We start from the raw sequence: 17571 nt of genomic DNA on the forward strand, positions 1-17571 counted from the left end.
TTATATTACCCGGGACCAAGGCCGCCTTGCGGCCTTCGAGTTTGTTAAAAAAAAAGGGCAGAAAATTACCAAAAAAAAAAAAGGGGCGAAAAGAACCAGAGGCAAAAAAAAAAAAAAAGGAGGAGGTGGAGCGAAAAAAAGGCATTCGAGACCGAACATTAGAATTTAGAAAGGTAGGAAAATATTAAAAAAAAAGGAAAAGAGCGAGAGAGACAGAGAGGGGCGCGAGACGTTGCAGAAACAACAAAAGGTTGCAGGAACAACAGCGACGTTACGACGCCGCATAGATCATCACGACCCAGTACCACCTCCGGTCGTCCCTTCAACTACAGCCGCTGTAAACCCTAATTTCACATCTTTTTTCTGCAATTATCCGACAGCATTATTTTTTTAAAAATGCTTTTTACGTGGATATTTTTTTACTCGTGTTACTTTGTCAATTCTCTCTCCTTTGACCCCTTGCAATCCGAATTTTTCCTCTCATATGTGATCTAGTTTCTCTGATGCAATTTCGCGGACAGCTCGAATTTTCTCTTCAATTGTGTGTAGTTTTGCTATTTATTCAACTAAGAGTGATTTCACCAAAATCTTTGAACATAATTCAGATGGCGATCATGGCGCAGAAGAATTCAATTTTGCAATGCGGGAATGAGCTAATTTATACGTTGATTTGTTAGTGCCTTCTGGTCTTAAATTTGCGGAAATGGAATCGTTGATCGAGCTGTGTGACTTAATTGCTGAAAAACCCGAGCAATTCGCTGACAAGTTGGTCTGGATATGCGGCCGGTGTCCTTCGGCGGAGTCTCTCCTTACCGGATCTCCTAGGGTTTCGAGATCTCAGCTCAATGCCGTCCTGGCAGTGGCTCGTTTCCTCTCCAAATGCCCAAATTACGACGATCAACGGCCTAAATCCCTCCTCCTTGCCTTCTATCGCGCAATTCCATCCTCTTTCACCCCTTCTTTCTGGCCCCAATCATTTGGCAATGACGCGATTGCCTCCTTCTTTAACGACTACTTTGCTTGTATGTGTAGAGCTGCGGAGTCAGCCTCTGATTTTGCAACTGACATTGCTGGCTTCACTGGAGAAATTGTGATCTCTGCCACAGGCAATGTCTCTGGGGATTTGGGGATTTCCAGGGTTTTCTTGAACGCCTTGGCCTTGAATTTCCCGCCTATTCTTTCGTCTGATGCTAACAGGTTAGTTTCGTGTCTTCTTGAACGGCTTGAAATCACGGTTCCCAATTCACCGAGGGAGCTTATTTCTTCCGAGGCTGCTTCAAGTCAGAGTTCACCCTTGAGTTTGAACCATTTTCCATATCACTCTAATGAGAGGGCAAGTCCAGGGAATGAGGTGAGTAATGCCTCCGGATCATCTGGCAGCGTTGCTGATGATGCGTCGTCATCAAAGGGAATTGTGACGAATGGGGGCAGCGCTGGCTGGAAGAGCAATGTGGATATCTTGAACGTAAGCACAGGGCTAAATGATGGCGGTGGAGGCAAGGGAATTCTTATATCTTTTGAGCAAGAGTCCTTGGAGAACCTTGAAAAACAGGAAATTGCTTTTAAATTGATAAGGCATGTATTGGATAAGGCCACGGTTGATTCCAAGCTTTTGGAACAAGTGAGACTTGTCACAAAGGAACAACTCCAATCAATGTTAGCATTTTTAAAGGTAGGATTTCTGAATTATTCATCTTTTAGTTTTTGTAACTCGTTACTAGGCCACAAATTGATTTTTAGAAGGAAAAGGGCAGTGCTAGTGAAAGAAAGTTGAGCCGGTTATCTTGTCTCTTCTCTGGGCAGATAAGAAAGCGTGACTGGTCTGAACAAGGGCATTTATTGAAAGCAAGAGTCAGTACCAAGCTATCTGTTTACCAAGCAGTGGCTAAGTTACAGATTAAGATTCTTGCATCTGTTGACCTTGACGGAAAGTCATCAAAGAGGTTCTTGCATGGAACTCTTGCATTGTTGATAGAGGCTGCTGAGGCATGTTTATTTTCAGTGTGGCGGAAGTTGAGGATTTGCGAGGAGCTATTTGGCTCTTTACTCGGTGGAATTTCCCAAGCTGCTGTTGCACGTGGTGGCCAGCTGTTGCGAGTTTTGCTTATTCGTTTCAAGCCCCTAGTGCTGACTACTTGTATTCAGGTTTACCATTTATTTGAGTTGTGATGGTCTAAGTTCTAGTGCCTTGAATGCGTCACTTACTGAAATGTTGGTGCATTTTCATTTTTTCAAACAGGCTGACACTTGGGGCAGCAGCCAGGGTGCAATGTTTCAGAGTGTCTTGAAAGCAACTTGTGAAATAATTGAATATGGATGGATCAAGGAACGGCCGCCTGTGGATACTTTTATAACGGGATTAGCTACTAGCTTTCGTGAACGTAAAGATTATGAAGAAGAGGTAGGTTGATATGCAACTCATTGACATTTTGAATTGCAAACTGTTTAAGTTGCTATCATGTACATATTGGACATGAATTTGCATTCTTGAAGTTGCAAAAGCATATGCATGTTTGTCCACTAGTCAACTATCCGTTTAGTGTGTGTCTTTACATTTTTGTCTTCATGCATGAGCTATGAGATGGGAGCCTAAATTCTTCATTTTCTGATACGTGGGCTTAGTTTGGGAGTTTGGAGAGAAACGGAAAGAAGCGAAGAGAAACGTAAACATAAAGTTATGAAAGAGAAGAAGGGAAGAGAAAATGATTTTGGATTGATAATACGTTAAATTTTTGTTCGTGAGCATTTGATGATTAAAGTTGGTTTTCAGAAAAATTTTACAAGGGAATTGTCAACTTTCTTTCATTTTCTCTCCATCTTTTGAGAGAAAACCTTTTGCCCATTTTATTCTTCCATTTTATCCCTGTTCTCTTTGTCTCTTTTCATTTAAAGGTTCTCAACAAAAGAAAAGCTTTCTCTTTCCCATTTCTTCCCTTCTAGGCTCTTGCCACAGCAAGGATGTTTTTTCTTCTATGCTGTCCTCATCATCGTTCCCCACCATTATTGCCTAGGTTCTTGATAACTTTTTAATTCAACTCAATAGAATTCTTCTCTGGTGCACTCAGCGGCAACTTTTGGTAAACATCCTCTTGCTCGTTTTCCTCTAAAAATCGAATGATGCGGAAGGCCATTTTCTCATTTCCCTTTTGATATTCCCTACTTGCCTTTTGGGATCAGTTTTATCTTTAAAGTTGAAGTCGTGGAGATACAGAGAGTTATTGGTACAAATGCTGTTATGTAGAGAACCCATTTGTTAATCATGACAGATCTGCAGATGAGGTGGTGCATGCATAGTATCAAGAGATATTTTTGTGAAACTAGCCCTTCTGGGCTCTTAATCCATGGCAGCTCTGTGTGCTGGTTGCCCTTTAGGTGAGCACATAGGACAGTTTCATTTATAGCGTTTTTTGTTTGACCTTTTACTGGTGCATGCTGTTAAAGCATTGGCAGCTATAAGAAGTGTAACATGTGCTTGTCAGGATGATAAAAACAGTAGGAAGGGAGCTGGGTTATCTTGGCAATTCAAGGTCATGTTTTCATATTTGAAAGTGTACTCAAACTACAATTGTTGTATTCTGCTGGTAGTACTATAATCAGGAGACTGTATAGGCATTAGTCATTCTTCCTCGCCTGATTTTCACATTGGCCTTGAAAAGTGGTTTATGGATATAAAGGCCCAATTCATTTGCTCCTTTACCAGAGTGATATGTTTTTGATAGATTATGTGGTTTGTCTTTTAATTGTTGTAGCTTCAGCAATCGCATGATGCAAAAGATAAGCAGGCAGCTTCTGCTGGGCAACTTAACATGATTCGCTTACTTGCGGATTTAAATGTTTCTGTTAACAAGCCTGAAGTGGTTGACTTGATATTACCACTATTTATTGAAAGTTTAGAAGAGGGAGATGCCTCGGCCCCAGGCCTACTGAGACTCCAGGTATAGGGTTTATTAGCGATCATGTCGGGTCTTTTAGATACTACATGACTAGCATTACTACTTTGCTAGCTAGCTAATATTGAACCTACAGCATCATCTCTCAACCTGTTTTTGTTGAGTTACTGCAGCTTCTTGATGCTGTTTCTCGCCTGGCGAGTTTAGGTTTTGAGAAATCTTATCGTGAAGCTGTTGTTCTATTGATCCGAAGCTACTTAAGTAAACTCTCTGCTGTTGGCTCTGCTGAAAGTAAAACTGTGGCACCAGAAGCCACGACAGAACGTGTTGAGGTACGCTGTTCCCTTTGGATGTGAGAACTTGTCCATGTATCTTTTTTGCTATGATATTTTGTCATCTTAAATGCTATGCTCACTGGTTCAATCACATTCTAGACTCTTCCTGCAGGATTTCTTGTGATTGCTGGTGGCCTAACCGATACCAAATTGAGGTCAGATTTTCGTCACCGTCTGCTATCTTTGTGTTCAGATGTAGGCTTAGCTGCTGAATCCAAAAGTGGAAGGTGAGACATTCTGATATTAGATCCAAAATAGTATTGTTTGATAAAATGTGTTTGGATATTGTATGACCACTAATGCTTCACATTTGCAGGAGTGGAGCAGATTTTCTCGGTCCTCTACTCCCTGCTGTGGCTGAAGTATGCTCGGATTTTGATCCTACTATAGATGTGGAACCTTCACTCTTAAAATTATTTCGCAATTTGTGGTTCTATATAGCTCTTTTTGGGCTAGCTCCTCCAATACAAAAAGGTCAGGTGACGACAAAGTCAGTGTCCACTTCTCTAAATAGTGTAGGTAGCATGGGTGTAATTGCAGTCCAGGCTGTTGGTGGACCGTACATGTGGAATGCTCAGTGGGCTTCTGCAGTTCAGCGCATCTCTCAAGGGACTCCACCCCTAGTAAGTTCATATTTTCTTTATACACACGCGCACACACATCTTACCTCATTTGATTTCCATCACATCCTGTATTATTTCACAAACTTAGCTAGAACTCTTTGGATTTTGGCTGAGCACAGCTCAGTTATTAGTTCAATATATCTGCCTGTTGCTTATTGTTGTTTTGTCAAAATTTTTGGATGTATGAACATTTGAGGATGTTTGTTGTGTTAAATGCGTGCAATTTCTTGTCAGTGTAAAGGTGTCTTCTATTTGTGCCATTATGTAACCTTTAAGCCAGGGCCGTTTACTGGGAATTTCTTTTTTTACTGGGTTGGCATGATGTCGGTTCAGACTACCTAGTGAACACATTTACATCCATTTTGCTTAAGCTTTAAGCATGATGGTCTTGATATCATATTAGATGGTTCTTCATTTGTGTTTATTGTTTATAAGACCCGTGCAGCTATAATTCAATTCATTAAGTGTAGGGCAACGCTCTCCTACAAATTGTTCTTGAAGTATATTCTAGGGGCTATTTTGGTATTCACAATATAGGGTTTTAGGCTTGATCTGATCATTAAAATGAGGCTCTTTGCATTCAAAAGAAACAGCTGGATTTGAGAAAGGAGGTGATAGAAGAACAGAGCATGAGTGGATAATGCAATTAAACAAATGGAGAGTGCCTTATGTCATTATTCACCACTGTTCTTGAGTTAAGATACGTCTTCTGAAAGTCATAGTTTTTCTAAGATTAGTTTTTCTAAGATTTAATAGAATATAGTTAATAGACCACTAATTGTCTCTTGTAGAAACATCTAGGATGTCAACTACACGTTATGTTACTCTTGAACTTGACAATGGAACTGATTTACTCTGGTTTATTTTCAACAATAAAATATTTCAACACAAAATCATGCTTAAAGTTAGTTTCAAATTTTAGCTTATAAATAAAAAGTTACTGCATTAAGAGGTGATTCTTAAGATCTTTCAGTATATTATTTTGAGTAGCTCTTGAAAGACCCTTACTTTTACACTTTTTGGGTTGATCTTTCATCTTTCGTCATTTTCAATGCTTTATGTTTGAAAAAGGGTCAACGATTTTTTTTCCTATCCAGGTTGTTAGCTCTGTAAAATGGCTTGAAGATGAGTTGGAACTTAATGCTCTTCATAACCCGGGTAGCCGGCGAGGTAGTGGCAATGAAAAAGCTGCTGTAAGCCAAAGATCTGCTCTTTCAGCTGCTTTAGGCGGGCGCGTGGAGGTTTCGGGAATGGGCACAATCTCAGGTTTGATGAAATTCAGTGGTACTATTAGCATCACTATCCCATGTTATTTGCCAATCAGTATTGAGAAAAGTTAATGGCATTATATCCTCTTTTGTATGCTCTTCTGATTCTTTCTGCTCTGAGTTCTACAGGTGTCAAGGCAACTTATCTTTTAGCTGTAGCGTTTCTAGAGATAATCAGATTCAGTAGTAATGGTGGCATGCTCAATGGTAGCCCTAATTCAACGGCTTCTCGAAGTGCCTTCAGCTGTGTCTTTGAGTATTTGAAAAGTCCAAATCTCATGCCAGCTGTCTCTCAGTGCTTGACAGCAATTGTTCACCGGGCCTTTGAAACAGCAATACTTTGGCTGGTATGCTCTCTTTCATTACCTATATGGGTTCAAACCCCTTTGTCTTGTCCACCATTTATTTCTTTGTATATATTAGTGTGTTCAATTTTTTAATATTCAAACTAATATATTTATAAATGAAGCTATATATGAGTTTGCATTCATTTAGTGTGGTAGTAATTCTCGTATCTTAATTTTTTTGATAGTTTATAAGTTTGGTAAGTTGTATTAACTTTTTCTGGTGAAATATGGTTAGCTCAAACGAGTCTATGTGCAAGGTTGAGAGATTGGTAGTTCTGGACCATTATGGGAAGATAAGAGCAAGGGAAGAGGAAGCAAGTTTTAGCAAGGGGCTTGTGTATTTTGTTATTTCCTGTTTTGTTTTCAGAATTTTTTTTCCCATTTTTTCTATGCCATTGTGTACTTATGCAGCTATATCTATCTTAGTATGAAGGTTTTACCTTTTCAGCACTTCTGTCTAAGTTTTTACTGGAATTTTAAAAATAAAACTTGGGAACTTGGTCTCTGCCACCTGCACCTATCCCTGCCCACCCCAACGGATATATCCTAAAAAGAAAGAAAGTTGGAAGAAACTTTTCTGCATTTACATGACAGACTGAACGTCAGAAATATCTGTTCCTTGCTTCTGGATGCAGGATGAACGGGCTTCTGAGACTGGTCATGATGCTGAGATTAGAGAATCTGCCCTTTCCATCCATGCATGTTTTCTTATAAAAAATTTGTCTCAGAGGGACGAGCATATTCGTGATATTTCAGTAACTTTATTGAATCAACTCAGAGATAAGTTTCCGCAGGTTAAAGTTTTTGGTGATATAGATTGAATAAAATGTTCAGCATTGCATGATTTTTTCTTCAGATTCTGAGATTACTTGAACCTTTGGTACTTGTTACAGATTTTGTGGAATTCTTCTTGTTTGGATTCCCTACTTTTTTCTATCCACAATGATCCACCATCAGCTGCCGTTCACGACCCTGCTTGGGTTGCTACTGTCCGTTCTTTATACCAGAAAATTGTTCGCGAGTGGATAGTTATTTCACTCTCATATGCGCCATGCACGAGTCAGGGCCTTCTTCAGGTTTCTTTTATTATGAACTTTGATCTTATCATTTATCACTTCACATGTTTGCCTTTCAATTGTTAAAATAGTTCAGCACTATAGTTTCTCTGGGTAGTGGCATGCATCATTGCAGTTATATTATGTCCCTATATTGAACTCGGCTATCTTCTTAATGTCAGGAATATGGTTTTCTTTTTTATCACAATTCTGTAGTTGATATAACTGATTTTAGCTGGTTTCCCCCTGACAAAAGAAACAAGTGCATCCTTAGAAGCACCAATACTTTTGTTCCTTTCAGCTTAGTGGAATAAAATATTAAGAATGTGATTTATCACCTCCATACTCAATGTTAACAACTTTGTCAAACTTATGGGTCGCTTCTGATTATACAGCACCATTATCGCTTTGGGAAAAAAAGTTGCATATCTGTCCTTCAACTTATTAACAAATTGTTTTCCCCATCTTAGTTCTATTGCTGCTTACGCTGATGCACATGGTTGTGTAGTCCTTGAAGTTGTTTGTCAAAAGTAGTCATATGGTATTGCATCAGAACACAGGCTACTTCTCTAGTTAATTTCTTGTGACCTTTGGTATAATATTTCTCTAGCCACTTCATTAATAGATGTTGTTTTCATGTCAATTGGGAACTGCAGGAGAAGATCTGCAAAGCAAACAATTGGCAGAGAACACAGCCCACTGCTGATGTGGTTTCTCTATTATCTGAAATTCGGATTGGTACTGGCAAAAATGACTGTTGGAGTGGAACGAAAACTGCAAACATTCCTGCAGTCATGGCTGGTGCTGCTGCAGCTTCTGGAGGCAACTTAAAATTGACAGAGGCATTCAATTTGGAGGTTCTCAGCACTGGTATGGTCAGTGCAACAGTTAAATGTAACCATGCTGGTGAAATTGCTGGAATGAGAAGGTTATATGAGAGCATTGGTGGCCTCGACCCTAAGCCCGTTACAACTGACCTTCTAGCTTCTGATTCTGGAGTGCTGTCCCAAAATTTACATCCCAAAAATGAATCCTTCAATGAAGTATTACTTACCAAATTTGTGCGTCTGCTTCAACAATTTGTCAATACAGCTGAGAAAGGTGGCGAAGTGGACAAATCATCCTTTCGGGACACTTGTTCTCAAGCGACTGCATTGCTTCTTTCAAATCTGGTCAGTGCATGCATCTTCCCTCTTTACATTTTTTCTTATAATACTGGGCAAAATAATGTTCATATTTCCTTTTGGTTGTGTTATATGACAGAATTCTATTTCTCCAGGAATCTGACATGAAATCGAATATAGAGAGCTTTTCACAACTTCTGCGCCTTCTTTGCTGGTGCCCTGCTTACATTGCCACGCCTGATGCCATGGAAACTGGTGTGTTTGTCTGGACATGGTTAGTTTCTGCAGCGCCTCAGTTGGGTTCCCTTGTCCTTGCTGAACTTGTTGATGCATGGTTGTGGACCATTGATACCAAACGAGGCCTTTTCGCTTCTGAGATGAGGTGTGCTGGACCGGCTGCAAAGCTAAGGCCTCACCTTTCTCCAGGGGAGCCAGAACTGCAGCCTGAAAAGGACCCTGTTGAACAAATTATGGCTCACAGAATATGGCTTGGTTACTTTATTGATCGTTTTGAGGTATGTTGCACCTTTGAACCTGCACATCTGTGTGCTGATAGCACCGGTATACTCGGTATCAAATCTTGTGTTTTATCTTATCTGTATAGATGGTTAAGAGTATGGTTGTCATGTGTATGCTGCTGCACATTTTTATCACTACTAACATATGAGCCATATTGGATAGCTTCTCCTTTATAGAGGCATTCAACTTTACACCTGTTCCCTAAATACCTCACGTTATTTTAATTGCTGTTTTGTCCTGTGGTTTCCATGAATCTCAGGTGTTTAGGATAGACTGAAGCTAGGGCAGTTTATATTGGCCGGGAAAACCACCCCTACCTGAACCACAAAACTAGGATATACCCAAACTGGTTTTAGCATGTGGTTTAGGTCATGTGTTGGGTCACTATTTGTGCCAGTCGGTTCACAGTTCAAAGATTTAAAAACCTGTGGGTACCTGACCCGGTTCACATGTAAGAGTAAATTTGTAATTTTATACATTAAAACTGAAATTAGGAAAGGATCTAAACATTTTTCATCAAATTTTCATATTTGAGATGCTGTACTTTATTATTTCAACAATCTATGGTTGTTAACTTCTTCTTCTTCTTTTATTTTTTTATACACCCACCCACCTCTCCCGGCACCGCTCCCACTCCCAACTGTCAGGCATAGGATTTGAACTTTGAACCTGACAGCGGGGAAAGACTCTAAGAGCCCTTTCCTGCCACTGGGCATATGGTTGTTAACTTGTTAAACTTGTCAAAAAATGTGTTTTTAATTTTTAGTTATCGTGAATAAATGTTAGTTTAAAAACTTGTTCACTATATGTATGTCATTATTGATGGTTATGTGATGCTTTTTAAAGAATGATGAAGTAATAATAAAGTCTTTGGTGGTCCAGTACAACTTAGTTTCTTCCTAGTGTCACAATTGGTACCACAATCTAACTCAAATTTAAAGCTCTATGAAATTAAGGAGTAATGTTTGCCCCTGATTATCATATTGTTCATTGTTTTAATTTCTCTCTTCTTTGGGACAACTTTAATTTTATTAACTTGTTTTGTAAAGGTATAGTGATATGTTTTATATCTGTAGGTAGTTCGGCATGATAGCGTGGAGCAGCTTTTGTTACTTGGTCGAATGTTACAAGGATCTACAAAACTTCCTTGGAACTGCTCACGTCATCCTGCTGCTACTGGAACCTTTTTCACACTTATGCTTCTTGGGCTGAAATTCTGTTCATGCCACTTACAGCGCAACCTTCACAATTTTAGAACAGGGCTTCAGCTGCTGGAAGACAGGATTTATCGGTAAACTCTTTTGTTTTAACTTCCTCTTGCTCCATGTCAGCATATCTTTAACATGTAATTTGTCCTCTCATTTTTTTTTTTGAAAAATTGCTGATGAAATTGATTTTATGATTCAAACTTACTTTTGTGTGTGTGTGTGTGTGTGTGTGTGTGTGTGTGTGTTTGTGTCTGTGATTGAGTACTATCTTCATTCAATTGATGGTTCATCTTCAAGATGGAGCAGTATGGTGAGATAGGATATAAGTTAAATGTTGAAATATCTTGATAATGACAGGTTCACAGCTAGTAAGTATAGAAATCCGAGTTAGTTGGAAGTTGTGGCTAGTTTTTGTCAAATGGAGTGTTTTTTTTGGGGTATTGTTATTCTATAGGCTGCATATTGCTCTGACCAAGCCTCCAATGATGTATGCTATAGTATGTTAAATGAAACTTGTAGAAAGATGGACAATACATTCTGCCTCTTGTTTATATTTTGCTTTCATGTTTCTTTTATTTGGCATCTTTTCCTGTTGTTTTCCATTTTGTATGGGGTTAGATTAAGTGCAGCTGTTTGCATTTTTTCATTGCCATTATATTGGGAATTCTTTTCTTCATGATTTGTTAAAAAAAATTCACAACTTTGTTTTACTGTGATTTGTGAATACGCAGGACTTCATTGGGTTGGTTTGCTCATGAACCTGAATGGTTTGATGGGAATAACAACACCTTTTCCCAAAGTGAGGCTCAATCTCTTTCCATGTTTGTTCACCATCTTTTGAACGAGCGGATGGATTCTACCCAGTCTGATCCTAAAGGACGGGTGCCTGAAAATGGGAACTCGGTAAATGGCGTGGTATTGTAACTCTGACCATGAATGTATTTTCGGCTCCTGCATTGAGTAGCATTAAGAAGCCAGATATGCTAATTTCCTGAAACCTTATATTTTTATGTAGCTGTTGATCCTGGAGTTGCCTAAATCAATTTGTGTTTTTATGTAGAAGGAACAGTATCATCCAGTCTGGGGCCAAATGGAGAACTATGCTGTTGGAAGGGAAAAACGAAAGCAGTTGCTTCTGATGCTATGTCATCACGAGGCTGATAGGCTTGAAGTTTGGGCACAGCCTGTTGGCTCAAAGTAATTGTTATTCAGTTGCTGCTTTTCTTGTTGACTTTCTTCCATTTGGTTGATACTCACTCATTCGTCTGTGTGCACTACATTCAGGGAAAGTGCATCTCGTCCAAAAGTTAGCTCTGAAAAATGGGTTGAATATGCGAGGACTGCCTTTTCTGTTGATCCTCGAATCGCTTTATCCTTGGCTGCAAGATTTCCAGCTAATGGTGTTCTGAAGTCTGAAGTGGCACTGCTTGTTCAAGTATGCACATTCATCTCAATCTGATAGGAAATTTTTTGCATTTGTTGCATGTTCTGGTGGGAGCCTTATATTTGTGGATAGATAGTATATTGCATACTGATAATTTGCTGGAATCAGTGTCTTTCTATACCCTGAGGTTCTAAGTTTTGTAACCAATAGTTGCACTGATGTTCTATTTGTGTCTTTGAGTTTCATAATGCAAAATCTGTTATTTTTTCCTGGAACAGCCTGTGTGATAATCCTTCATCGCGGTAATGCATGACTAAGATGCAAGTCATTGCTTCCTTTAGTCATTTCAGGAAGCTCTTTTATGGTAGATTTTCAAGTTTAAGATATGTTACAGATCTTTGGTCTGGATTCATTGAAGTTCTTTGCTCTTTTTTATGCTTCCAAAAAGTTATTTGACTTGTGCCCTGGTGTTCAATTATGATTTTTACTCCTTGTGACATGCAACTGTAAAGCATTCGGACTGGAAAAATTATTCAGATTATGAACTTTCACAAGTGTTGTCTCTTTGAGGTTTAGAACTGTTGGTGAGGAAAATACACACAATATTTTGGCTGGATTTCTAATGACTTCTAACGTCAATTTGTTACTGAACTAGTGTCTCCCAGCACTTTGGTGTAGATACCAATTTGTTGTTTCAGTTTTCTTCTTTGAGAATTTGCATAAGTTTATAACTGTTTTGATAGTGAATGTCAGTAGTCCTCTAATACTCAAGAAAAACTATTACACCATTTTGATTTACCAAGAATTTTTTCTCTTTCCAATTGGGTGTTTTGATAAGTTTGTACTATTTTTTTTTCTGACTATACGTATTTTGGTTTGAAGAATATTTTGAAACCCTTTGTTACTGATACTTACATATGCAGCCACCCCTTGTCCTTGTTCTTGTTTGTGCAGGTACGATTCATTATCCTCAGAAGCTCCTTCCTCAACCCATCCCTATTACCACTTTTCATGCCCAAAGAATGTGACTCAAATTACAAAAGATTTGCAAGAATCAAACATCAATTTGCTTACTTTTAAGTAATGCTAAAAGTGATTGAAATCATCTAGGTCAGCAAGTTTGTAAGGCTTGTGACTTGTGTGTAGAATTTCAGAAATTTAATCCAGATAAAGAACTTGCACACTGGTGTACATTTGATGGATGTAACCTAACTCTTATTACTTAACAGGGGAAGGGTGAAACTGCAATTGTTGGTTGGCACTCTACTTCTGCATGAGATGTCTATAAAACTTTGCTTTTTAACCTCCTCTTTTTGCTTTTTAAGTGCTTATTTGCAGTTATCTCAGACTAGTATTTCATCTATGCTTTTCCTGTTGCAGACATATATATTGGAGATCCGCAGCATACCTCAGGCATTGCCTTTTTTTGTTACCCCAAAAGCTGTAGATGAAAACTCTGCCCTTCTGCAACAGCTGCCTCACTGGGCAGCTTGTTCAATAACACAAGCTTTGGAATTCCTAACTCCAGCTTATAAGGGACATCCACGTGTTATGGCTTATGTTCTTAGGGTGTTGGAATCTTATCCTCCTGAGCGAGTAACATTCTTCATGCCTCAGTTGGTGCAGTCTTTAAGATATGATGAAGAGGTAGGTCTTTCTTGCATTAGATGTTATAGTTTTTGTTGCTTAATTGTTAAAAAAAAAAATTATGATCGGGGCCAGAACTGGAGAATAAATGTAATATATGGTCTTGAAAGAGCTGTTTGAATTGCTGCCATGTTGAACCTTTTGGGTCTAGGATTTTGTATTACTCATGACTTCAGTACATTTATAGCAAAGGCAGTATATAACTAACCGTAGGAAGAGTTTTACACTTGCAGATTACTGGCGGAAGAACTTTAAAGTTTTGTAAAGAGTGCATGATTTAAAATGTACCTCAAATCTTGCACCAATCTAACTGTTTATTAAGCTGTCATGTCGTGTCTATTTCTTAGAATGCAGCCACATAAAATCTCTTCTGGTTGTTTTGGTAACAATATCTTATCTTGCAGAGGCTTGTAGAAGGATACTTGCTTAGAGCTGCTCAAAGAAGTGATATATTTGCGCATATACTGATATGGCATTTAGAGGTGCGGGAGATATCACTTTTTTCAATGTGATTAACATTCAGTTATGAAAAGTGTGCTTGCATAATATGGAAAAGTTCTGGATCTACGTCACTGTGATTGTGTTAAAAATTTTGCAGGGGGAGACTAGTGTGCCAGAATCTGGAAAAGATGCTGTTTCCACAAAAGTATGACTGTACCTTCTTTATTCTTCAGCAAAATTGGGAATTTCTATATTCTCCTTGAAGCTAAATGTTGCTTTTTTTGGCAGTGTTTCTTGTCATCTTCTTTTGACTTGTTTTAGGGATGCATGTCTCAACTTACTTGTATGTTATTTTAATTACAGTGCCATCCTTAGTTCAAATTAGTGATGTAGCCTATGTTATATGACTCCTGTGGAAAAGGATGGTGTTTGTACTCTGTGGCTGTTGACTATGCATCTCTTACTAACTTTCATTTACTTAATCTTGGAGTATAATGTTGCTTCTGTACCACAGGAATATATGCATGTATCTTTGTCCATGTCTTCTCTTTGTACTTTGAGATCCCTTTGTCATGTCTTGGTAGTCTTTCAAAATCCCTTTTGTGTTATGTTCGTGCTTTCAATGTGAGTCTTTTGCTGTGTTTTCAGAATAATTCATTTCAAGCGCTGTTGCCTGTTGTGAGGGAAAGAATTATTGAGGGTTTCACACCTAAGGCCCTGGACTTATTTAAAAGAGAGTTTGATTTCTTTGACAAAGTCACATCTATCTCTGGGGTCCTATTTCCTGTTCCAAAGGAGGAACGACAAGCTGGTATTCGGAGGTACTTTCTGTTTGCAGGCACTGTTTTAAATTTTGGGAATTTATTTTTGGTTAAATATATAGGTAGACTATATTCTATTTTCGAAGTGGAATTTTGAATTTCTATGTTAAACAGGGAGCTGGAGAAAATTCAAATGGAAGGGGATGACCTCTATCTTCCTACTGCCACAAATAAACTTTTGAGGGGTATTCAAGTTGATAGTGGAATTGCGTTGCAGTCAGCAGCAAAAGTTCCCATTAAGATCACATTTAATGTTGTGGACCGGGATGGGGATCCCAAAGATATAAAGCCTCAATCTTGCATATTCAAGGTAAAACAGTTGTGGCACATTATCATCTTACTTCTTTTAATTTCTTGATTGAGGCAGAAGCTATGATCTCAGAAGTGCAAAGTTTCCCTGAGATGAGTGTATATGTCTTTTCCATTGGGTGTTTCCTGCATTCTTGTGTTTGGTCTTTTCATGCATTGTAGTTGGAACTTGCAAAGTTAAAAAGGTAGTTCCAAAGTTAATACCTGATAATCTAATCACAAAAGAATGCTAAAAACTAAAAAATTGAGGTAGAATCTTATACAGCTCATGATTTGGGTGTGTCTTTATTTTTTATTCTGTTTGTTTATTTCTTTGAATTTCACAAGTCATCCTGTGTATGGTGTAAATATACATTAACGGTTTGTTAGCTGTTTAATCTTTATGAACTTGGTCTATGGTTATGTATAGCTTAAACAAGTTTGCTTCCATATAGGTTGGAGATGACTGCCGGCAAGATGTTCTTGCTTTGCAAGTTATATCACTTCTAAAAGACATATTTGAGAGCGTCGGAATCAATTTATATTTGCTTCCCTATGGAGTTCTTCCTACTGGCCCTGAGAGAGGAATAATAGAGGTAAATACTTGTCAAGTGGCTTTTTCTGTTTTTGCATGTGAATGTGCACTCTTTGTTCATGTATGATGGATGGAGGTTTGTACAGTGAATCATTGTCAATGAAAATATGATTATTCTTATCTATATTTTTCATTTTAAAAAAAAAATTCTTTTGAAGTGTTGAACAACATAGTATGAAATTTATCTGTGCCTCCTTAAAAGCAAAATATATCTTAATGGAGTTGTACAAAATAACCCAGTGGAGTATTTCTTTCATCATGCAAAAGTGCTGATAGCTCTTTCATTTTGGCTACCTCTATTTGTATGAAGATAGAGAAGATCCCATCTCTTTGCTTTCCCGGCATAATGCTACTTACCTCAGGAACTCATAGTGTGTAACTGCAACCCTTCAGTGCTAAAGTCTAGGTTCTTAGTAAAACCTGCGACTCTTATATACCATACTTCATATGAATTATCCAGGTGGAGAACATAACGTGAAACAATTTCTTGTCAATCTTGGTCAAGATGCATCACTTCTTGTCAGGCTTTATTAAACTTCCTTGGACTCTATGTTGTTATTTGTTAAGCCAGTCCTTATTAAAGTGTTCTGTATGTTATCATGTCATTATCGTTGGATTTTTGCAGGTTTGTCGAAATACACGAAGCAGAAGTCAAATGGGTGAGACAACTGACGGTGGTTTATATGAGATCTTTCAGCAGGATTATGGACCTGTTGGTTCTCCGAGTTTTGAAGCTGCTCGTGAGAACTTCATCATCAGCAGTGCTGGTTATGCAGTAGCAAGCTTGTTGCTTCAACCGAAGGATAGACATAACGGCAATCTACTCTTTGATAAGTAAGCAGCTTTATGACCTGTGGCCAGTGTTACTGTCCAGTTATGGTCTTGTTCTGCAAGTCCTTACCATTCCATACCATTCCTGTGCTTCCAACACTTGCTTGTTATAAGATTGTTTAATTTCCCTTTTCTTTCTCAGTCTGACTTGTAATTGCATCGTCATTGTCAACATATTTGTATTATTTCCTGCATCAGCTTGTTCAAAGTTAATTCACTGTGCTTCCTTTAGCTTCCCTGCTGTTTTCTCCCTTTATGCTCCACCTCCTGTCCTCTTCTTGACCACTGGTCAAAGAGTGAAATAATTATATCACGCTTCAAGCAAATCAAGAAGTTGTGACTAGTAGTGTTACATAACTTGAAAGTTCTACTGGCATTTGTTCTCAGCCAAACTTTCATTTTTGCAGCGTGGGGAGACTTGTTCACATCGATTTTGGTTTTATTTTGGAAACTTCCCCTGGTGGAAATATGCGATTTGAAAGTGCCCATTTTAAATTGAGTCATGAAATGACTCAATTAATTGACCCATCTGGTGCAATGAAAAGTGACACTTGGCATCTTTTTGTGAGGTAAGAAAGGGTGTCAAATTTTTCAGTTGCCATTTTTAAGAGATGTTCTTACGCCACAATTTGGTTATTATGTTTTGCAGATTGTGTGTGAAGGGTTATCTTGCTGCTCGGCGTTACATGGATGGGATTGTGAACACAGTCTTGTTAATGTTAGATAGCGGATTGCCTTGCTTTAGCAGGGGTGACCCTATCGGAAATCTTAGAAAGAGATTTCACCCTGAGATGAGCGATCGTGAGGCTGCCTATTTCATGATCCGAACGTGTACAGATGCCTACAATAAATGGACAACTGCTGGTTACGATTTGATTCAATATTTGCAGCAGGGTATAGAGAAGTGAGGAATTATTGTGTGGATCTTCTCCGCTGTAATTTTCCTATCATTTTGTTGCTCAAATCGTACAGGCAAATTTTTTGGAGGGATTGCGAGAATGTGTGTTAATGCGGTGAGTCTTTGTAGAGGTGTGTATATTCCTATTGTCTGTGAAAATGAAGAAGAAGATCTTGCACATTTTGTTATGGAATCGCTAGCTATAATCCTAATCGCGATTTCGATTTGAAGTTCTATACAAGTATTGGTTTTTTTTTTATATTTTATTTTTTTTTCGGGGGGGGGGGGGGGGGTTGT

General features: G+C 38.5%; 1 protein-coding gene across 1 annotated transcript; it reads left to right on the forward strand.

Annotated features, from left to right (window-relative positions):
• The first annotated feature begins 202 nt into the window (after positions 1 to 202).
• Positions 203 to 17533, forward strand: LOC113764051 (phosphatidylinositol 4-kinase alpha 1). The gene is made up of 27 exons (XM_027308086.1): positions 203 to 337; positions 606 to 1672; positions 1804 to 2145; positions 2240 to 2401; positions 3750 to 3935; positions 4064 to 4222; positions 4325 to 4452; positions 4542 to 4848; positions 5946 to 6114; positions 6246 to 6463; positions 7099 to 7257; positions 7357 to 7539; positions 8175 to 8690; positions 8798 to 9157; positions 10238 to 10452; positions 11101 to 11284; positions 11430 to 11566; positions 11654 to 11804; positions 13134 to 13400; positions 13805 to 13882; positions 13999 to 14046; positions 14490 to 14662; positions 14777 to 14972; positions 15406 to 15546; positions 16171 to 16379; positions 16784 to 16945; positions 17026 to 17533. Exons 2-27 carry the CDS (start codon positions 704 to 706, stop codon positions 17282 to 17284), a joined length of 6078 nt encoding a protein of 2025 aa, XP_027163887.1. The 5' UTR covers positions 203 to 337; positions 606 to 703; the 3' UTR covers positions 17285 to 17533.
• The last annotated feature ends 38 nt before the right edge of the window (positions 17534 to 17571 follow it).

This window comes from Coffea eugenioides, chromosome 2 (genome assembly GCF_003713205.1).
Source record: "Coffea eugenioides isolate CCC68of chromosome 2, Ceug_1.0, whole genome shotgun sequence".
Lineage (NCBI taxonomy): Eukaryota > Viridiplantae > Streptophyta > Magnoliopsida > Gentianales > Rubiaceae > Coffea > Coffea eugenioides.

What these genes read in the sequence shown, in the direction of transcription:
- LOC113764051 (XM_027308086.1), top strand. Translation starts at nt 704, where the DNA reads ATGGAATCGTTGATCGAGCTGTGTGACTTAATTGCTGAAAAACCCGAG. An exon ending in AAGTGGCACTGCTTGTTCAA is followed by an intron (nt 11,805 to 13,133) that starts GTATGCACATTC and finishes TTCCTGTTGCAG; the next exon opens with ACATATATATTGGAGATCCG. An exon ending in ACTTGGCATCTTTTTGTGAG is followed by an intron (nt 16,946 to 17,025) that starts GTAAGAAAGGGT and finishes TATGTTTTGCAG; the next exon opens with ATTGTGTGTGAAGGGTTATC.